Source organism: Vanessa atalanta, chromosome 11 (genome assembly GCF_905147765.1).
Source record: "Vanessa atalanta chromosome 11, ilVanAtal1.2, whole genome shotgun sequence".
Taxonomy (NCBI): domain Eukaryota; kingdom Metazoa; phylum Arthropoda; class Insecta; order Lepidoptera; family Nymphalidae; genus Vanessa; species Vanessa atalanta.
The window spans coordinates 3492174-3516064 of record NC_061881.1 but is presented as its reverse complement, the minus strand read 5'-3'; the positions used below and the strand labels follow the sequence as shown (position 1 = coordinate 3516064).

At 29.7% G+C, this 23891-nt stretch overlaps 3 protein-coding genes across 3 annotated transcripts; 2 read left to right on the top strand and 1 right to left on the bottom strand.

Moving 5' to 3' along the window:
• The first annotated feature begins 269 nt into the window (after positions 1-269).
• On the top strand, positions 270-6264 carry LOC125067463 (trypsin-1-like). The gene is made up of 7 exons (XM_047676094.1): positions 270-335; positions 655-733; positions 1571-1733; positions 3745-3947; positions 4758-4966; positions 5984-6041; positions 6143-6264. Exons 1-7 carry the CDS (start codon positions 270-272, stop codon positions 6262-6264), a joined length of 900 nt encoding a protein of 299 aa, XP_047532050.1.
• An 894-nt stretch (positions 6265-7158) lies between these two features.
• Positions 7159-22136, top strand: LOC125067506 (transmembrane protease serine 9-like). Its single transcript, XM_047676166.1, has 22 exons — positions 7159-7360; positions 7624-7726; positions 8293-8455; positions 8652-8857; positions 8973-9178; positions 9559-9616; positions 9686-9801; positions 14918-14948; positions 15151-15316; positions 15827-16032; positions 16194-16396; positions 16812-16878; positions 17444-17488; positions 17572-17637; positions 18026-18047; positions 18730-18851; positions 19339-19510; positions 19792-20000; positions 20792-20985; positions 21698-21755; positions 21851-21895; positions 22010-22136. Exons 1-22 carry the CDS (start codon positions 7310-7312, stop codon positions 22081-22083), a joined length of 2583 nt encoding a protein of 860 aa, XP_047532122.1. The 5' UTR covers positions 7159-7309; the 3' UTR covers positions 22084-22136.
• LOC125067459 (acyl-CoA Delta-9 desaturase-like) lies at positions 11940-14297 on the bottom strand. Its single transcript, XM_047676087.1, has 6 exons — positions 13852-14297; positions 13622-13752; positions 13069-13274; positions 12598-12783; positions 12275-12470; positions 11940-12199 (listed from the first exon to the last, which is right to left on the bottom strand). Exons 1-6 carry the CDS (start codon positions 14081-14083, stop codon positions 11972-11974), a joined length of 1179 nt encoding a protein of 392 aa, XP_047532043.1. The 5' UTR covers positions 14084-14297; the 3' UTR covers positions 11940-11971.
• Positions 22137-23891: the final 1755 nt, after the last annotated feature.

Sequence of the window (23891 nt, the reverse complement as noted above, 5' to 3'; positions counted from 1 at the left end):
TATAACAGATATATAAATTAAAGTCCTAAATATCAAACGTTTACGGTGTGCTATAGCTGTTATATGTATCTTTAGATTTTTGTAATAACGTGCTACATTTTAGGGTGCCCGATATTCATAAGTGCGGTGAGATCGAAGAAATGAGTTAGTGTATCACAAACTTTGTATCCTAAGCACAACGAAGAAACCGTGAATGTGTTAAAGTCGCTTATTGATGATTTTCCTGTCACTTGTTTTATAAAAGTCGTTCGCAACACAAGGATAATAGTATGCTTTTATATTTGTTTTGTTTTCTTTGGTGCGTGTCTATCGGTGCCGGGGATACGTTGAGTAAGGTAAGGTTTTTTTTATTTTTTTGTGGATTTCGATCTACATTCCGTAAATTGGTTTTTTGCTACGAAATCAAACGAATATAAAAATCGATTTATCGATCTTGTTATAAATTTATGTTCTTCTAATTATAACTAATCGCTTTGTAAAAACTATAAATTTGATTAACATAAAGTATTCAAATTATATATTCTGATTTATATTTTTATGAAGTGACTCTATTTATATTTTGTTTAAGAAATTAATTTAAAATTTTACTTTATCTATTTATCAAATTATTAATATGTTTTTTACGGAAATAGTATAAAAAAATGCCTATTGTAGGGTTTGCTAAGAGTTACTGACGAGTATTATGCTTATGGACAACATTCAGAAAATCAGTTGCCGCCATGTAGAGACTGTAGTAAGTATATTTTATGATATTTAATAACATAGAAAGATTTTATGAAGCGTCCTTCTTATATTAAGAGAATGATTGTACTTGTATTGAAAAAGACATAGGATATTAGAAATTTCAATTTTTTTTTAAATTCTGGTGTATTCACACTGGTTACTCTCACTTAATTGAATTATTAAATAAATAGTTATGATATAAATAAGTTATAACTATTTAAACTAAAATATACTTTTTATCGTTTTAATGAGATATAATAAACATTATATCTGTTTAAGTTTGTTTCAATAAAGAAAAACGAAGAGAGAGATTTTATTTTCCTCTTTAAATTAATTTTATATTCGTTTAAACAAATATTTATATCGTAATTCAATTTAATAATTTGAACTTAATATTTGGAGATGAAAGTATTTGACAGTTTGTTTTTAAATAATATTATTACCAGAATATATTTATTTAGTAAAGTCATTTCAATGTAATATGTAAAAGAAAAAAAATTATGTCATATATATAAAAATAAATAATAAAAAGAAAGCGATGAAAATTGAAGCTGTTTAATAATTAAACTGGCTTTAAGTCCCTAATAATATTTAAGATCCTTGCTTACCAAACCCGCTTTACCTATTATAAAAATTTCAAAGTATAAATAATTGTAACAGCATGATCTGTAAGAGCCAGTACCAGTGTGGACATTATTATATTGAACACCACGTGGATATAAAGTTTTGTGAGTCGTAAGTAGGTCGTAAGTACCTTTTACAGATAGAATATAAATTACACATTTATCTGACAAGAATATTTACGTATCTCTTGTATGTATTAGTATAGAACATGAACCCTTTCTAGGTTGCGGTGAGCGCAATGAAGAACCTCGTGTGGTTGGCGGATCTATGTCCGACTTGAATGCCTTTCCCTGGATTGCTCGTCTCATCTACCACAATTCCTTCGGTTGCGGAGCGTCTCTTATTAACGACAGATATGTTATATCAGCTGCACATTGTGTTCGAGGGTAAATAAATTATTCAATAAATACTACGAAACGTACTCTTAATGCATAAGCATTCGTGCTTGAAATATGTACCATGTTTAATTTTTTTAGCCGTGAAATAGGTTTTTCGGTGCCTATATAACTTTCAGTTTAAATTGATTAGATTTGGGCTTAAAATATGAGTTGACACAGTAAATAAAACGCGTTGATCTTTAGAAACTCGAGCTGTTAAAACCTGATTTTAAATTTTGCTCGTGTTTCATAAATAAATGAACATTGTAAAACGATTGAGTAAAAAATAAAAATAGATGTATTTAATGTGTGAATTCGCTTAACATATTTAACATTAATGAATAATTGTAGGAAAAACCTTAGGAAATGGCTCGTTGATGAATATCTATTAGCTAATATTATCATGTATTGCATATTCTACGGTAAAATACACACCGACTTTCTTAAATATACTTATATTGCTATTATTCGAATCACATTTAGTCTTGATTGGTTAGTCATGCGTCATTGGTCTAGACGTTAAATATTCAATGTCCAGGTCAGGCTGTTAAAAAAGGTACTGAGTTTTCTGTCGAAACATTCTCAGTGGCAGTCCGGAGTCTGAAAGTTGGAAGTGTGAACATTCCCGTGCTGGAAAATTCATAAAGCTGTTGGTCATGAGCCTTAATTCTTTCTAGTCCTAGTGAGGCAATGGAGTTTTTTTGAGAGAGATAGTTTTCTATAATAAGTTTTGCATAGTTATCTAGCCGCCTATGTAATTGGCCGCCGAAGTATACTGTTATATAATAGCCAATACGATTCGTTTAAAATTAAAACATATCTTAATAAATATATAACCAAGTTTTAATTACTATCTAAAGTTCAAAATTTTAAATTTTGGGAATACGCGATTGTTCCTTTTCATTAAAAATTACTAGGATTTATTTCGTATATCATCTAAGAATTCAGTTGCAAGTGCATATTATATAATTTATCGAGTTCATTATCTTGTGTTATCTACACTATAGTTTTTGTGTCTCTTCGAGATGTTGCAATGTAGAGATCTTTCCAATGGTTATTTATAGTGACTAAAAATAGGATAGGACTTGAAGTATTCCACAATATTTATTGCAATATTGTTGTATTATAAATATACACAATAGGTACAAAATTTAAATCAAATAAATTCCGGAACTTTAACGACTTACTAAAAAAAATATCAGAGAAAAGGATTAATAAATAAATTTTATTGATATTTTATTTTAATAACCCTTTATTGAATTATAAAAGGTTTAACTCTTTTATGCGAAGCACAACGAAACAGGAAAGTCTGCGGCACTAAATCAATTGGGCAGACATTTAAGCCATCGTTTGGAGCAAATTAAAAAAAAAACCCTTAAAGAAGCTTATCTCATTCTCCAAACGTTTATTTTTTTAATTGCCTTCGCACTCAATATGGGATCAAAACCTCTTAAGAATTTAAGTGATACAAATATCCAATTAGTGTATAATATATAAATAAATGTATCTTAATTTGAATAATCATTGCTATCCGTGGAAGAGTTATTATAATAATCTAATATAGGTGACATAAACTATGCGTTTTATGTCCAATGTATACTAAAAAAATTAATTATTTAGTATTAAATTATAAATATTTTTTCATAAATATGAAGCATGTTATGGTACATCAATTTTATAATTTGATTCTGTGTTTGTAAAATTTTATTCGTCGTAATAACGAAATGGAACTATCATAATTAATAAACATTATATCTGTCAATCCTTTTTCAGCGATTCTGTGTTAACCTGTAGTCATTATTAACACCAAAATATTTCTGTACTATATGGTTTAATTAAATTTAATAAAAGTCTTTTATCACATTTTTTTAATTTGAAAGCCATTTTTTAAAGTAATATTTATTATTTTCTTAAATTTATTTTAAACGTAAGTGATTATTTATTTTGATCATTAGCTACATTATTGAATAAACGCAGTTACAAGTTTAATTAAAAAACAAATAAATTTAAAACATTTCAGGTTTATGTGGTTCATGTTTCGGGTGAAATTCGGCGAACACAACCGTTGTGAACGTGTGACTCCTCCTGAAACTCGCTATGTAGCCAAGATGTACGTCCACAACTTTACATTAACTGAACTGACAAATGACATTTCTCTACTGCTTCTAAGTAGCCCCATGGAGTATTCCCATGCCATCAGGCCTGTCTGCCTGCCTAAGAACGGTTAGTACAATATATATAGCAATATATTAATGGAAATGACGACAACGATTATGTACTCATATTTGTTAAACTAATCGAAATAAGCCATTTTTTTCTTTATGCGGTATAAATTGATTTCCATTGAAAGACGAAAGTTGAATCAACTTGGCAGCAATTCTAATACTACGTAATAAATATAAATTGTAAATGATATTGAATAAGAACATTAATTATTATATTCTTGTATGTGATTAATATTGATTCATAATATAATCGAGAAATCAGATTCTTTATATTAAGCCATTTTAAAATGGTATTACCATTCGTATTAATTCATTAAAATTACGCGATATATATATTTTTTATTTAAAAAGTAACAGATATGATATCCTATGTGAATTACATTTACTTTTGTCATAAAGATATCAGTCGGAATTTATTGTTTATAAAATTAAGAATTCTACCTCTTTATTGCGAATCGTAAAAACGCCAAGAAAAGGGTATTTCTTTGTATAATAATCAAATGTCGAATATATATCGATATGTTTTTATTTTGTTAGATTACAAAAAGGTTATTAGAAGTGGCCAGTTTTATGTAAAAGACATAAAATGGCACAAGCTTATGTCCGGTTACTATATTTAAAAAATGATTCATATTGTTTACCGAAAGCGTCCCAATAAAAAATGTTAGATATATTTAGTTTTAGAAAAAACTTGAACTTGAGTCGTTAAATATAGAGTTCGGGCGCTAGTCAATTAAAAAATAATATAGTCCTAATGGTATCTAATTGATAAGCTACGTTATTGAGAAGTGGTATTCATTTGTTTTAGCGCAAAATCTTTACGCTGGTGCCCAAGTTACTGTTGCCGGATGGGGTGCGGTGGGTGAGACTGGCAACTGGTCTTGTACTCTCCTCGAGGCAGATCTACCAGTTCTTACTAATGAGGAGTGCCAAAATACGAAGTATAACAAGACGAAGATTAAAGATGTTATGTTGTGTGCAGGGTTTCCAGAAACTGCTCATAAGGACGCTTGCACTGTTAGTTTGAAATAAATTTGATATTTTATATTATTTAAGACTATTAGGTATTTGTAAAACTACATAGCACGTAAACCTTTAACCCCAATTTTACCCCCTTGTATCATGTTGAATGAGAATAATAAGAAGCCCAAGTCTATTCTTGAGATTTAAACCCACTCAAAATAAATTAAATTTCATCAAAATAAATTTAGTGGTTTAGTCGTGAAAGCATAGCAGACATACATATTTACTTTTGCATTTATTAATATATGTATTTTTATGGAGGGTTTTATATTCTCTGTTTTGTTGTAACTCGCTCGATGGCATTGCAGCACATCACCTTCTATATTTCGTCCGAACGTGATTCTCAGTGTGGTACCTACTTCTGGTAACTTGTTTGTAACCGTGATCGTGATCGTGATCGACTCGTCAATATTGTTTAAAGGGCATTAGGACGTCTTAGAGTTGAATTAGAATACTTTAGCTATTATCCTACCTAGAACTTTTCTTATAAATACGACGACGACTACGAGGCTTAGTATAAATAATAGTAATATGAATTTTGTTGATGACTACCTGAAATCATACTTGAAACAAAAACACATCATTACAATACCTTGCTGTTTATTCTATCAACAAGAGGTAGAATATACAAGTGCGCGATATCTTAATTAACGAGTTATATAGAGCATTAACATAAACCAGTAAAAATTACCAAAATTATTCAAATATTATGAACAAAAGCAAACTCCTGTAAAAAATATAAAGCAAAAGCGTTTTTGATCTTAAAAATTTGAATTTAATTTAATAACAATTGTATAATGATTCTAAATTTTTAAGCTGCTGAATATTGATAGGTACCAATATCATAGTAATTATTTTATTATTATTATTCATAAAATGAAGGAAAGATCGGAATTATTATTAAATATCATGTTTAATATATAAAGATAAACTTATAGATTGATAGTCATTTAATAAATAAATTATTTTTATTATTTTGTTAACATAAAAATATATTTATTCTACTTGCAGGGGGACAGCGGGGGACCTCTTATTAATGAAAATAGCGAACATTCTTATGATTTGATTGGTAAGAAAATTTGATTATGAAATTAATTGTTTCCGATAGTAACCAGTGTCCCGCTGGCATATAAACAAACATAGCAGGTTATCATGCCATTTTGTTTACAGGTATAGTATCATGGGGTTATGGGTGTGCAAGGAAGGGTTACCCGGGAGTGTATACTAGAGTGACAAAATACTTGGATTGGATTCGAGACAACACTGAAGACGCCTGCTATTGTGATTATTAGATACTTAAAATGTTTTAACAACTCACCTCGCTTAATTTGCCTCAAATAACATTCCTAATAAAATAATATTATGGGATTTGTTTTTAATTTTTATAAACCGAAAGTACCAGCGTCCAGCCCGCACTTAATTTTATTTTTGTAGTGGATGTCTCTTTTTTTATTAATTTAAGTAGTCGAAGGTGTCACTAAAGTTGTTACTCGTATTAAACATGGTAATAAAATATTATCTTTCTTAAAATATTAGGGTAGGCGTTGTTTTTAAAGGTAAGCCTGTTTATAGGTATCCTAAATAAGCCTTAAGAATTGACCTTAATTTTTATCGCAATTCTAAAACTTGAGATATTTTTATGTTTTGACAATGATCACATTTTAAAATGTTTTAATTGGAGTACTTTTACCTTGTTCTTTACTATTCTTTCTTATATTAGTCCCCACTATCGACAAGTTGGGACTTAGTTAACGTCTTAATGTTAATTCAAAAATAACAAACGCATAAGATTTTACGCACACTTTCACAAATATATAGTTGTTTTTATTGATGCCATTGTCTGTTATTTGAATCGAAATACGAATTAACATAAAAAAATTAACAACCTATAAAATAAAATGATAGCGTTGACATTAAATAGTTTAAATAAGAAAAAAAAACATAATCAAAATTTGACTACTATAAAATTATGTTTACTGATTGAATATATTTTAAAATATGAACTTTTTAAAAGATGAATCTTTTATTTAAATAATTAAATATTATTTTTCATTATAAATGCGCATGGTATCTTAATATGATGTCGAATCATCATTTATAACAGAGTTCAGGTCAAAAAGCTAGTTTGCGAACTAATAATAGAAGAAGGCTAAACCGCATAGTGATGTCGCGGGAGCAACGCACCCATTCCTGTTGCAGTCTCTTCGGATTTACTCGCACATCGCCTCAGGAATACTTATTGTACACCGTTCACGCATATAACCCAGCTAAAATTCAAAATAATAATAAAATAAGTTGAACAGATTTGTTTTACCCGTGAGTGTCACTTTGTTCAAAATGTGGAACATCAGTGCGGTGCTTCTTTTATTCACATGTTGCGGGACTATTGTAAGTTGAACGACTTTTGTTGACATACAAATAAACTATACTAAGTGATATTCAAATTATTTAAGATGTTTTTTTTGTTACATATATCATTAAAATAATCGTTTTTTTAATATTAATAATAATAATAAAAAATATTGAATGCAAATCATAGAAAGGAAATTTACATAGATATCCAAATACATTTAATAAACAGCACAAAAATATAATGATTGAATGAATGTAATATTATAGCTGCTTTATTTTCAATTTACCCACTTTTTAAGGTTCATTGTAGGGAAATTGTCGATTCTAAGGAAGAAAATATAACCATTTCTGATGTTCCTAACGGTGAAGATAAATTTGATAAGAACCACGGATGTAATTGTCGTAAGTACATATATTTAATAATAAATTATACAAGTTATGTTTTATAATAAAATAGTGTCAATACTTATTATTTTTATATTAAAATATATTCATATACATTACGTATATTGTCGAATGAATTAAACTTTTTGTTTGTTCATATTTTAAAATAATAATATCATAGTCTAATAATAAAAAGCCTGCCATTTTTTCTGTCATGCTAAGGGCTTCCTCTCCTCTCGAGGAGAAGGCTTGGACCTTATTCAGCCAAGCTACTCCAATGCGGCTAGGTAGATAAACAAGTCGTAGAATTATACTTATACGCGCAGGTTTCGTCACGATGTTTTACTTCACCACCGAGGATGAAATGAAATGGGATCAAATTATTGAACACGAATTAAGAATATGAATTAATTTGTATTCTTCCGAATGTGAATTCACAATATTCGGTTAAGGGACGTTTTCCGATCACTGGGCTATCTCTTCTCTTAGAAACTCATATATACTTTTTCAAATTTATATTATAAAACCTTCAATTACAATATAACTATTTAATATTAGTTTCAAAATCATATTATCAATAATAGGTTGCGGTGAACGTAACGAAGCCTCTCGTATAGTTGGTGGCGTAGAGACTGCTGTAAACGAATTCCCTTGGGTGGCGAGATTGACGTATTTCAACAAGTTCTACTGTGGTGGTATGCTTATTAATGATAGATATGTCTTGACAGCAGCGCATTGCGTTAAAGGGTAAGAGTAGCACATCATTAAGATGTATTCTGTAGTCGTTATCCATATTTTCTCTTTTTTTTTTAAATGATGATTACTTTAAAATTTTAGCATCATTTTACAAGCATTATTTAAATAAATATGAATAATTATTTTAAAACCAATACATCCACGTGTCTTAATATTTAATAAACCGATGAGATGGATTATTTGACAGATTAATGTGGTTCATGATAAAAGTAACGCTGGGAGAACATAACCGCTGCAATGAGACTCATAGACCCGAAACCCGTTTTGTCGTGAACGTAGTGGCCCATAACTTCACATATTTGACATTTAGAGACGATATTGCTCTTCTAAAGTTGAATGAAAAAGTCGAAATATCTGACACGATAAAGCCTGTATGCCTTCCTCGCAGTGACGGTAAATAGAAACAATTTATTATCACCTAACTTACTTTAATGAGAACCAACCAATCATAATTATAATATTCTAGATAATTTTATCTTAAGAGTAAACTTATATTTAAATATTTTAGATAACCAATACGAAGGAGTTAAAGCAATAGCCGTTGGGTGGGGTTCAGTTGGAGAGCAGAAGAATCACTCCTGCAATCTATTAGACGTAGAACTACCAGTTCTGAGCAATAAGGAATGTAGAAATACGAAGTATGAATCTGCCATGATCGCTGATGATATGCTCTGCGCTGGATACCCTAAAGAAGGAAAGCGGGATACTTGTCAGGTACAGTGCAACGCGAATATTAAGCAACAGACTTAAAAATTATCCAACTTAAACCTTTTCCTCAAATGGAGGAGGAGGCTTTAGACTAGTATTTACAGGCTTAGCAATTAAAAAACTAATCAAGCAACCAAGTTTTCCATATGAATACTTCCCAGTTTTCTCAGTTGGTTTTTATACTAATATTTACTAAATGTAAAAGGAAGCAAAATGTATTTGTCTAACTTTAGAAAAGTTATCTGATTACGTAATGTTTAAAATATCACACAAAAATTATGAGATACTTTATACATTTTAAATACTTATAAACTTAATATGATAAACGCAAAAAATATAAAAAATGAATATAATTATAAAGGTAACGGAGATATTTTTGTTTTTAGGGCGATAGTGGGGGACCCTTATCTGCAGAAAGAGGAGATAAGCGATATGAACTATTAGGTAAGAATATAAGAAATTAAAAAGAATATTAAAAAACATTCTAAATAATGTAATCTATTGTATTTGCAGGCGTTGTTTCATGGGGTATCGGTTGCGGAAGACAAGGCTATCCAGGCGTTTACACCAGAGTCACAAAATACTTGGACTGGATTAAGAATAACTCACGGAATGGCTGTTTTTGCTCTGCCTAATTTTTTTTTTACTACTGTAATATTTTATATAATATACCCGTATTATTCTCATTGTAATAATTCAATAACGTCATTAACATTGAAGTTATCTAGACCCTAAATTAAAGAGCCCGCATATTTAATTGTGTTTTTTTTCTACAACTAGGGGTAATATATTGACAATTGTACTTAAAAACGTTTCAAATAAGGCCTATATATACATAAGTATATAGACTTATAGCTATTAGTTTAGCAAAATGTATATTTTAAATTTGTTCGTGTTTTCCTTTTTAACACATATGGTAAGCATTTCTAGCAAAAATGTTTTAGGTGATGGAGTTACCAATGTTCTAGGTTTTTATACCGGTTTGAGAAAACTGTGTTTATGTCGTAAGTATTGATTTCAATATGTAAAAATAATATGATTACATTCTGTTGTTCATGTTTTAATATGTTCCAGGGTGTGGTATTACAAAAAATTATGCAAATCATTCAAAAAGTGGCCGATCGTTTAGTAATGATATTTATACTGGTAACGGAATGCCGTGGTTGGCGACTATTCACACAGGAACTACTACTATACGAGGGACTCTAATATCTGATAAACACGTAATCACTGCAGCTAATCCACTTATCAGGTACCTAATTAAAAAAAAAATATATAATTATAAATAATCGTAAATTTAAAACAAAAAAATATATTTTCACTAATCCAAGACTTAAACTATATAATTCCAAAAGCACTATCAGTACTATGTTTCACATATATTCAAAAAAATAAGTACATAAATAATAATATAAACTGGATATACTTATTATAAATAATAAAGTAATGTAAATGTTTATGTTGCAATCGTTTGGAGGTTATTGTAATGTGTATCTAATTTTTTGCAGAAAATCGGCATCAGAAGTCGTAGTAACATTAGGGTCACAGACGTGTAAGGAAGGAAGTCACGCACTGAATACGAGTGTAGAAGCAATTTTAATACATCCTAGCTATTCTGGTAGTGTAAGAAATAATGACATAGCGCTTTTGAGATTGAGGAATCCAATTAAGTTTAGTTCATTCATTTCTCCCATTTGTATGCCACTTTATGGTGAGTATAGTATTTTATAAACTTAATTTTTTTATTATTATTTATACTTGACCAATTATACTTCATAGTAAAATTGTTTTTAAAGGAGCTTGCACATTTCAGTTACATAATGTTTTGTGAATTAATTATTCCTTTGAAGTGCATTGCTCAAAAACATTAACTCATAGAAATGAAATAAAGAGTTTTTTAATGAATAATTAAATTTGTTTATTAGAAATGTCTTTAAAATACGTAATGTTTATGTTAATAAAAAAACTGCGTTTTCTTTTTAAGATATTGGAAAATTGGATCAACTAGCATGGACTGCATCTAAGATAAAGAATAAATCTGATTTATGTTTAACTCGAGTTATTACATTACCAATATTGTCATCACGAACTTGTAAGGGTAATACGTTATTCAATTCTTCTGCGGTTACTTTATCTGATAAAGGCTGTCTTGGACCTTTGGGCACGAAGAGTATTTTATGTGAAGTAAGTAGCAAGGTTTTTCTTTCACTTAATGAAATAATACCTTTTATTTAGACTCATAAAATCTTTACTTTGATTTACAACTTAGCTTACAAACTGAAACTATAATTGTATCAAAATGTCACTCATCTATTTTGACAGATAAATCTTGTATATATATAATATATTGTGTGGTATTTTTATGCTGCGCAAATTTATTTATTTTCATTAACTAAAAGTTACTTTTATTATTACTTTAAGAATGACATTGGTGGACCCGTAATGACGCGTTGGGCGCCGACTTCTCCATTTCGATTGGCTGGGATCATTACAAACACCTCGTGTGAGGAGGAAGCGTCTCCACAATTTACTAGGACTGTGGATAATATGCTATGGATACATGAGAATATTCGTGACAACTGTCAATGTTTTTGAGTACCAATTTAAATAATGCGGTGCATAAAGGAGACATTATAAAGATTAAAAAATAAATTATAAAATATTTCTATAACTTTTATTCAAATATACATCTTAACTTTATTTTAACATTATTTTTACTTAATTACTTACTATTTTATATAATTACGTAATATAATTTTAATGAGAGTAAAGGAAGAAAATATGAATTAGCTAGTATAATCAACCAGCAACAACTTTTCTCTTAAGTACGTTTTGGTCAATAACATCATTTTCGTGGTACAACGGTAATCCTTTATCTTCTAAAACTGCATCGGGTGCTTCATATACGGCATTGTAGGATGGATTGAGGGGGTGCAGGATTCCGATAGCAGTAACTGCATTTCTATCTTTTTCATTCCCGAGTGCATAGTGGGTTCCATCTCCTGTTTTGATGATTCGTCTAGCCACCTTGAATAAACAAAATGGTTTTTATATAAACGTGTTTGGGATTGATCATGGACAGATGAACAAAAATAGAATTACCATTTCTGGTGATGCAGTTTTTAGGTCATAAGCTAATCCTAACTTTTCGAAAATTCTTATAAAATTTGCAGACTGATTGAAGTGCATTGTCAGTTCAGCTGCTTTATAGTCCCAAGGGAAAGTGTGATGATAGTTGTGCCAGCCTTCACCGAGACTTATAAAAGAGACGAACCACGATTCGACAGGTTGTAATTTCCTGTAAAATATAATAGGAAAAGTGTTATTTAATTATTGATGGTAAATTTTTTTTTAATATTAAATAGTATATTAAATATTATAAAACATTTTTTTTTTTAAATGACAGGTCAATATTTTTTTCTTACTTGTCATATGGTCTTGTTCCATAAAGATGAGCTGCGCTGTTGACTAGCCATGTTCCATTTAATTGCAATAAATAACGGAAGAAATAGCAAACTAGAAGAGAATTCTTAAATGATTCTCCCAAATAATAATACGGCAGGGCAACGGGAATAATTAAAGCAAATACAAAATACAAATAGTAATAGTACCTGAAACAAGAATCGATATAAAATAATTAACAAAACATTTAAATTTTCTTAGTTTTAGTCACTCACCATATATGTTTACTTAGCCATTCAATTTACTTATGAGTAATGACACAATTAATCATACGATTACTTTAAGAGACATAACCAACAAAGTTTAGTCAGCATTAATGAAAGCAACTGCACTACACTTTCTTTTAGATGTTTAACGTGGATTTTACTTTAATTTAAATATAAAAGCAATTGCAATAAGCTATATAAGATTAAGTCAAATTATATTCAACGTACTTTTTTTGGAACATTACCATCCAATCAGCTTCAAGGTCTTTCATATCGATTCGTCGCCCTAGATCCTTAACATACGGATGTTTTTTGTACATCAACCAACCGATGTGACTAAAGAAAAATCCTCTTTTAGAGTTGTGCGGATCACCATCGGTATCCGAATAGCGATGATGCAGACGATGATCGCGGCACCAGATAAAAACGGAGTTCTGTAAAGTATGTCACATGTTTAGTTGTTATTTTCACTCGAAATGATTTTTCCTTGCATGTTCTACTGCCTTGAGCATACTACATTTATCTTTATTTCAAAACGGTTGCAAAAGTCTGCAAGAGTTTTGCTTACTACCATTTAATTTACTAACTAACAATTAGTTAGCTACTTGAGAATGAAGGATATACTAAATTCTGTTGTTCATTTTTTTGACTAAAGACTTGTGCTGAACATGGGCATTCACCTTCAATGAATGAGCTTGATTGCGAGTGCGACTGAATGCGCTTGCTTAAGAGATTCCTAGTCACTAAATTCCTGATGACTGTATAAAATATACAAACATACCTGCCCAGCCATCGTTTGAAATATTAATAAAATGGCTTTCAGAAGCGGTGTTGCCTTAAACGATTTATGTGCAAATAGCCTATGAGCTCCTATTGTTACACCTTCCGTACTGGTAAACATCAGGATTGCAGCTGGAAGCATAGATACACAGTTAATATTAAAAAATATTTACATAAATACTTTTGCAATAATTATTATATTTTACAAAAAAACCTTCAAATACTACTCACTCCATAAATACGTTGTAAATTTGATGCTTCCAGTAGCGAATAACCATAGACCCCACAAAGCCAAGGTATGTAAGAATATAAATCCAATAGCATTTTTCCACACTATTTTGTGTTTATAAGAATAATCAGTTCCAATTTTTTTTGTGATAATTATATTTTTGTAATCATCGATCTCAGACTCAGGTTTAATGTCACAACTATCGGTTACTCCGTTATTGTTATTATGAGACATATTGATATATTGCGATTGAATGCTCAGCTACTACTATAGATCATTCCCTTTTCGTGTCTTTATAAACGTTTTTAATTTTATTTGGCTGACACATGTGTCTTCATTTCATTGTTTTCTTGTAACATATTAAGCAATATAAACTTGAACTCTTAGTTTTGTATGTAAATTAAACATGGCCTTTTGATACATTACTCTGTGAATAAGTAGCCGAATGAAAAAAAGGATTATTAGATTTTTTTAAATATAAATACTTATTTATATTTACGTAAATAACAACTCTTTATTTTCTTCATTAGATTTTTTATATTAGTTATATGACTATTACGTGATCTGTGTTTGAAAGAAACTTCGCTAATTTGTGTGTAGCCTAATTAAGATATACTTAATTTAAATATAAACATACGATATCAAGTCATTAAAAATTTCATAGTTCATTTGCAATTATAAAATGAGTCATCTACCAATTTATTATGTAAATAGCTTTTTTTTATAAAATGTATTTCTAAATTAATCCAAAGTTGTATTTTCGACGAGCATAAAATTAATAACAAGATTAAATCAAATGCACAAGTGAATTTTCGATATCAATATCCACTTCTGTTTTAATTAAAAATTCTCGAATATTTCTTTTATTGCTAACGAAATCGTTCCGACGACGTTGATCGCCATGTTTTTCCTCTTACATCGAACCGAGATATTAAGAACACCTATAAAATGAAACGATTAATTATTTTACTTTGTTTTACGGTTGAAATTGTAAGTCGAAATTGAAATTATAAAAAGGTTTTTTTCCAAATTGGTTGAGGCTACTGATAATGTTTGTTTTTTTTTTAGATTAATGGAAGCAAATCTAATCATTCTTGCGGTAAGATATTACGTTCCACGTTTGTAATTTACACAACAAAATATATATACAATTAAATACGTATGTGTATATACGCAGTGGTCAATACTTTACCGATTAATATATTATGATATTATTATTATCATCATATTACTGTATTATATTACTTATTTCAAATAAATTTATACAATGTATATCTTTCAATAATATTTTTTTCTTGAAGAATGTGGGATAGCTGGAAAGAATCGCCGTATCGTAGGTGGGACGACAGTCCAGCCCCATCAATACCCTTGGCTAGTGGCCCTCATGTTGGGTTCGAAGCTACATTGCGGAGGAGCTATCATCACCGACCAGCACATATTAACTGCTGGGCACTGCATTACTTTTGGGTGAATCTAATGTTAATCAAATCAAATCAATTTATTTTTCTTGCAAAATAGGTCTTGTTGAAATTAGTTTTTAATTTGGAGTCGATTTAGCGAATTAATCAGTACATTTTAGTTTAAACATTGCTGAAAGCTTTTCAATGTAATGGTCTTGCAATCTGCTAGCACAGAATCACCCAATAAATGGCGTAAGAAAAAGAAAAAATCTCATACTTGATACTTACCTAATGTTTTTGTAGCGAGTTGAATCTACATATTATTTTAATCTCAATCATTAATTACATAATAATCTTACTCTAGCTATTATTATAAATGTAAATGTCACAACCAAGTGACAAGACGAATTCAAATAAATTTCGTGTACATTATGAATATTATTTAATATATTGTTTATTGCAATAATCAGAACTAGAAAATGCTAAATTTATGAGTTTATATGATTTATGAGTCTAAGCGATCATGTTACAGCTAGTTTATATATGAAAATATGTTGATGGTTTGGAATTTGCTTAGAGTTCACTATCGAGATCTATCAGCCCATATTGGGATGCACGACCGCCTAGGGTCCTCTCACTCCGTGATGCACTTGTCAAAAGGCGTCAAACACCCAAGTTTCACCTCGAACGCCGTACGAGATATCAATGACATCGCTGTGCTGACTCTAGAAAAGAAACTTAAGTTCTCTGACAAAGTTCGACCGATTTGCTTGCCAAGTGAAGGTAAAATTTCACATAGAAAATTATCTTAACAAGTATAAATAAAAAAGAATTTTATTTATGAATTACATATATTTTTTCATTTATAATATAGGAAAGTTTTCGTTTCCATACTATATGTTTAATGACTAATTAATTGTTATATAATATCAATTACATTTTAGATATGATCTTTGGAGACCTGCCACTAACAGTCGCAGGATGGGGTAAAACGAGACAAGGTGCTCTGACCTCTTCACGATATTTACTGGAAACGAGAGTCAAATTAGTAATGAGCCACGTTTGTACAAAATCTTCTATATATAAGGACAACTTCGTCTCTGATACTATGATGTGTGCTTATAGTCTTGGGAAGGATGCATGTCAGGTATAAATAAGTTATATGGTTAATAAAATTATAATTAATAAGTAAATATGAATAACAGTACCTAAGTGCTGTTGATTATCACTAAACTTTTTTATTTTGATTCAGTCATTATGCAAAACGTCAAAAATCAAAAGTTGCATTAGATGCAGCAAGTAATCATATCGCTAAAATAGCATTCTAAATAACCATTAGGTATTGGAAAATATGTGGGAATGGATCTCAACTCGCTTTTATTTATTTTTAAGGTCTTCAATAAATTAAGAATAAGATAAAAATAAGTTTTAAATGTAACAAGAAAAGCAATTATCTTTTATTTCATGTTATCAGTTGTGTACTTTCTGTTTACAAATGATACGGAACCACGTATATGCACTTTATTTTTATTTTTGTGGCACAATATGTCTTACTTTTGCAGGGAGACAGTGGTGGGCCAATATTTGCAACTCATTCTCGAACTCACCACAAAAAGTGGTACCAAGTTGGTAAGTGTATAAAGTTATTTTTGTACCGTCTATTATAGTTGCATTAAATAAAGTCGAGGGGTGCAGTCACTACTTTTATAAATTAATACCTACCTACATGAAATACAAGTAGTTTAACTGAAGTAAACTAAAAAAATCAGATAATATTACATATAATCTAATTTAGTAACATCATGGATCTGGTATAGGGTATAATGTAATTAATAAAAGTCATCATTAACTTATTGACGATATTGAGAAGTGGGTGGAATGCAGCAGGTATATTAAAAAACAAAAAAACATGCAGTAATTCTTATAAAACTGAGTCTGACAGAGTCAGACTCACTTTAAAATTACTGACACTTATGAGATACTAGAACCAGAATAAACGTTGTTTTTAAATATGTTTCTCCGTATTGTAAGGATTTTTAGTTCAGTTTCAGTCAATCTACGTGTATATTAATAAAGACACGAAGAGGTCTGTAGTTATCACGTATTAATTATTAATTTTGACTAAACTTTTTAATAAAACTAATTTGAATGAAAACGACAAAACAATTTGAAGCTTATCTTTTCTTATTTATAGGAATTGTATCATGGGGCATAGATTGTGCTAAGCCTGATTACCCAGGTATTTATCATACTACTTTGACTTTCATTGTTTTAAATTCACAAAAATAATATTCTTAAATGAAAGAATATGTTTATTTGCAGGAGTTTACACAATCGTAGCAAAATACATACCCTGGATTAAACAACAGACCGTGGGTGGACTTTCATGCAATTAAATATGCATTGATGTTCATAGTACATGAAATACATTTATCAACATTAAAAAAAATAGATGCATGTTTATATGATTTTTTAAGCAAATTAAACCACAAGGATAAAACACAGTGTCTGTCCGTTTCTTTTAAGAGATAGTAAAAATAATGCAAACCGAATTTCTCTCACGGTGGCCAAACTTAAGAAATAGCTATTCAGAATATCTTCTGGATTTTAGTGCTCAAGTGTATGTGCAAATAAGTACAGGTTCATTATCAATTCTCTCATTCCCCGAGAGCCGATGGCTTGTGATATTTTGTAGGAAAAACCTTATAACTTGTATACTCTAGCCTGCTAACGAGAATTATATGCAAAAAATCAATAATTTTCATATGTTCAACAGGTGATTTGAACGTCGTGAATCCGTAACTAATAAGTAGCTTCCATCCGGTTTAGTATATCACTTATAGGTGCATGAAGGCTAAAGAGAGTTTTCGAATTATTTCCGTAAATGATAAAATATTTTCTTATTATATTGAACTGTTATAATGTTCTAAATTTTTATTTTATACTTTTATTAGTATAACATCGCAACAATAAAGCGATAAGAGAACTATTAAGATAACACATGTAACATAAATCGATTTCATACATTTCTCTTTCATATGTGAAATGTGTTCAATGCAAAGTTAATAAGCTTGATGTAATTGATAAGAATTAATCTTTTATACGAAATTATCCATCGCTTTTCCGACTATGATTTATGATCTCCATAATGTTTGATAACGAAGTTAAAGTCTTACTTAGGTGCCGTTAGATTTTGGATATTTTATAATGTTCGGCTTACTGACTGGCAGCGTTTTAATTGTTTTTGTATTGGTGGATTTATTTATTTCAAAATTGCATCCGCCGATTACAGCCGAGCTTGAGACAAATTTACATATAAAATTCGTTGGTGACCGAAATTCAACCCGTTATCTTCGACTGGCTAACTGGATCTTATAATAATAACAATAGATGATTTTATTGTTAATTATAATATTTATATCGTCTCGTAAGGTGCATTTACAAGGACATTAGCGTGAATAATTTCTATGGTTTAAAGTGAGCGAGACTTTTATTAGGTACTGATTCTATTCACTCGAGGACGCCGCGCAGTGTTGTGATTACGAGAAAAGTAAAGAAATCAAATGTGGCTAGTTATAATATTAATCATTTGTTGTATGGAGGTTTGCTATATATTTTTTTTCATATTTTTATGTTTTATAATAATGTAAATCTGAACTGTAAAGAAATTTAATTTCAGATGTCTAAAGCAAAAGAAACATGTCGTAAGTGTTATTTTGCATTCATACCTAATTGCTATCTATATCATATAAATTTTATTGCATTAATGAAGTATTAATGTTCGATTAAAATAATATAATTAACTTTTATTTCGTTTAAAATTTAATTTCTTAATTTAAATTTAAATTAAACCATGGGAATTTTACGCTTATTTTAAACCGATTAATGCGTACTTAAGCAATATTTTATATAATATTTAAATACATAATTACAATGTTAATATGACAAAATAATGTTCTGTATGTACTTTCTAAGTTTATAGATTAGTTTTTTTTATTTAAATGTTTGTGTAAATACATATATTTATTGTAGATGTAAAAAAATTAACCTTTATTTATTTTTATTGCTCATAAAATTATAACTATTCAGAATGTGGCAGACCTTCCGACGAGATCATATCAGTGAGGATAGTAGGTGGTCGTCGGGCAGAACCTCACTCATTTCCTTGGACTGTCGCCATTATGAAAATGGATAAGCTACACTGCGGAGGCGCTATTATAACCGACAGGCATATACTTACAGCAGGGCACTGTTTTAAATGGTAACATTTAATTTAACAATCCTAATTGAGAATATTTAGTTATAAAGCGATTTTTTAACTAATCTAACGTTATGTTATATGACTACACTCAATATTTACCTCTTTTAAATCCAACCAATAGATGTTTAGATATAAAAATCAATTGTCACGGCTATATTCCTAATTAGTTTTATCAAGGGTTATTATACATACATACTCGATAGGGCAATCGTAAATCGAATAAACGAATCAAATTGTTGTTTCTTTAAAGAAAATATTTTTATTTTTTAAATTAATTTAAGGGACGATGTAAAGTTACTGACAGTACTCATGGGTCTGGATAACATAGAACATCTAGAAGATGTGGAAAAGAGGTCTATATCGAAAACGGTCATTCACGAAGACTTCACGACAACAGCAGTCAGAGATGAGAACGATATAGCAATAGCCACAATAAATAAGCCAGTAAAATTCAGCAAAACTATTATACCAATTTGTTTACCAGATTCGGGTAAGTTATTTTAAAAAAGGTATGCTCCGTTTTTTTTTTGTTACGAATAGATAACATCGATGAAAGTACATGTTAATAATGATCATTCAGAAACAGTGAAATTTAAAAGTGTCAGAAATTCTTCTTGAAGGCGCATTTCGCAGTTAGAGGAGAGCTTTGACTCTCGCAAAAGTAGACAAAGAAACAGTTTAGTGTTAAGCACGTCCAGCACCATTTAATACGATAAGTATTAAGTACTTAGGGCTAAATTAACGGAATAAGAGCAAAGCACTGATAATTATAACTTATGAATGTGAACCTAAAGATAGTCGAAGGTTATCTTAAGGTTATTGTTTGTTTTGTAAAAGAAATATAATTTTACATCATTTTGAAAGTAGCTTATAATTTTTTTTTGCTTGGTTCATAGTTAGTAGTTTAGTTATATAATTGATTAAATTATCTATGTATTGATTGTATGTATGTATTAAATAGACATGTAGCGCGGAGAAATGATGATGATGTTGTGCGGAAGGTCTTGAGCATGAACGTGGATGTATAAAGAGGAAGGGTACGACTAAAGAAACGATGGATGGATCGTGTGAAAGACGATATGGCTGGAAAGATGGTACTTGTGAGATGACGTCAGAGCAGTATGAAAGAAGAAGACATGCTGCGCACCCCAAATAAATATGGGATAAGGACAGGATGATGATGATAAATTGAATGATGTCTGACGTAATTGTTAATGGCTATGGCTAATTCTTCTTGGTATATAGAAATATAAATAATGTTAATTTTTTACAAATACCTAGGACAAGACTTCTCTGAAAGAGTTGGTACGGTAGTAGGCTGGGGACGTCTAGGAGTGGATAAGTCTTCTTCAAAGGTTTTAATGAAGGCCAGTCTTCGCATACTCAATGACGAAGATTGCATGAATTCGAAACTGTCTACACATTTAAAGCCGACAATGATGTGCGCTTCCTCTAAAGGAAAGGACGGTTGTCAGGTTGGTATTTTAAAAATTGTCATATATAAATCTTGATTACATAACTGTTATGATTATGCTGAATATATTATAGTCTATGTTTTAAAGATGTATCAAATTTAGTTTAAAAAGACAAAGGCATATACTATATTATATATATTATTTTTTAATAAATAAATATTAACTGATGGTAATTTTATGTACTGGAATTCGTAACGTTACTCTAATAAAATTATCTACATGACGTAGTTCTGAGTTAGGAAAACTTAAGATACTTTTTTGTTAATTCTGATTTCATTATACTTTTCCGAGCTTTATGCAAGTCCGTGTGGATCACTCACTTATCATACCCTACAGATAAACAGCAATACTTGGTGCCTATTTTTGTGTTTCGGTTTGAAGGGTTAGTGAGGCAGTCTAAGGACAGTATCAACATAAAATAACATCTTATTTTCCAAGATTGTTTTTTTGATAATAAATTGGCAATGTAATAGATGACTTATATTTCTTGTAGTGAGGATGTTTATAAGCTTACTTATCATCAAAAGGCATTTTTGGCAGTCAACCTACATATTCAATAAAAAAACACAAGATAATAACGGCTCGTTTCTAGGTTTAGGCAAATTAGGTGATAGTTTATAAACACTCTCTATTAAAATCACTTTACTAAATCATAAGATCCGACATCGTAATTTACAGAAGAGGAATTTATTTCTGGTTTTTTATATCACAGGGTGATAGTGGCGGACCTCTAATAGTCTTCGAGGGCGATGGAAGATATGTCCAAGCAGGTAATAAAACTTGTAATTTTTAAGGTATATGCTTACATACACAATTATATGACTTTAAATGTATTAAAGTAAAAATTGTTATTTAAAAATTTTAGGTGTCGTTTCATGGGGAATTGGTTGTGCAGATCCGAGATATCCAGGTTTGTAGAACCTTTAACATAAATTGTTATAATAATCAAGTGTATAATATTATTTTTGTGTTCTATAATTTAAAAAAACGACTTAACTACGTAAAAGTTGTTGTTGTTTTTTAGGAGTGTACACAAAAGTGAGCAATTACATCGATTGGATAAAAAGGCACACAGCAGATGGTAGCACATGCGATTAGACAATATATCATAATATATACTTAAAAAACAGAATAAAATGAAATTATATACATTTACCTCTTTCATTTATCTACCCGACTTTGAAAATTAATAACCATACAGTAAGGACTAAACTATAAAAGAGTATCTAAATGCATTAGAAAGTAGTAAACACATGATGCGGATGTTGTTTAAGTTAAAAATTGTCCTGGACTATATTTTCCATATATATTATAAATTACTTTCGTAATTTAGTATTAAGTATATGGTAAAAAACGTTTAGACTTCAGATCAAAGGTAGTATCAATTCTAATTTTAGAAACCAAAACAAGGTAAATAGATTATATATATATGATGTTCTCAAACTATTAAAATGTATATAGAATTTACTAGTGTCTATACTATATACTAATGGGTTGTAAATACATTAACTTAAAGTTTTAAAAGCACATAGAACATCGTTTTTGATTTATAAAAATGATTATTACTAAAATATCATCATACTATACATACTCATTTTATTTATTTTATTTTATTTTCGGAAAATACACATCATAGTATAATACACAAACATGTGATACCAAATAAGCTTTATATAGGCCAACAAAGTTTCCACTGTTACATTAAAACATGGAGTAAATCTATTAGATAATTAAATAATAATTAATAGATAATCAAAGTATATAAAATTTGATGAAAAAAATGTATTTTAAACTGTAACAAAACATAGAATATTATAACTTAAACAGATTCACGTTAAAGATATCTATATTATTGTAAAGTTTATTATAATTGACACATGCTCTTACCAAAAAGCGATTTTTGGCATAGTTTGTTCTACATAAGGGACATAAAAGGTAGGCTTTGAACGGGAAAAGGTATGTGGACACTTGATATAAATGATCTTTGTATTCTCTACGTTTCTCTAGCGACAAAATATTGAGTTTGATAACAGAATTAGACCCAAATTTATGCGTTAATCTTCTAATAAATGTATTCTGTACATTTTCGATAGGCGTAATATACTTTGAGAATTGTGGATTCCAAACAGTTGAAGCAAATTCCAAATTAGATCTTACATACGCGTTATAAAACAGGTTATATATATTTATATTTTTAAAGTTTCATTCTTGGCGAGAAAATATACCCAACATGTTAAAAGCTTTTGCGATAATTTTATTCACATTCCTGTCAAATAGTAAAGTAAAATCCAGGCACACTCCAAGGTCCCTAACCTCTGTTACCCTTTTAATTGAATGATTGGAAATTGTGTAATCAAACAAAACCCTTAGTTTTTCCTAGAAAACGTTATTATATGGCATTTATCAAAATTAGGTAAGATTTAGGCCGTTAGATGAGCAATATTGCCCTAAAAAATCCAAAACAATTTACAAGTTAGAGCAGTCATCACTTTTTTATGATTTTAAATAATTTTTATATTATATATATGCATATGGAAGTATGTTCGGATTTTGACAATTTTTCAGTATATCATTAATAAAAATGTAAAACGAAAGGGGACCGAGGTGAGAGCCCTGAGGAACCCCAGATGTTTTGGGACGAAACTAGAGATGTGTCCTTGGACAGCAACTGCTTGAGTTCTGTCATGGATATATTATATTAATCACCTAAGCAAATCGCCTTGTATAGCAATATATTCAAGTTTTTTATTTAATAATGAATGCTTTCAAATGCTTTTGAATATTCAGTATACACAGCGTTAACTTGATGTCTTTTCTTGATAGCTAAAAGAACAACATCGAGAAAATCGACAAAATTTGATTCAACTGATCTTTTAGTCACGAAACCATGTTGTTGGGTAATGAGT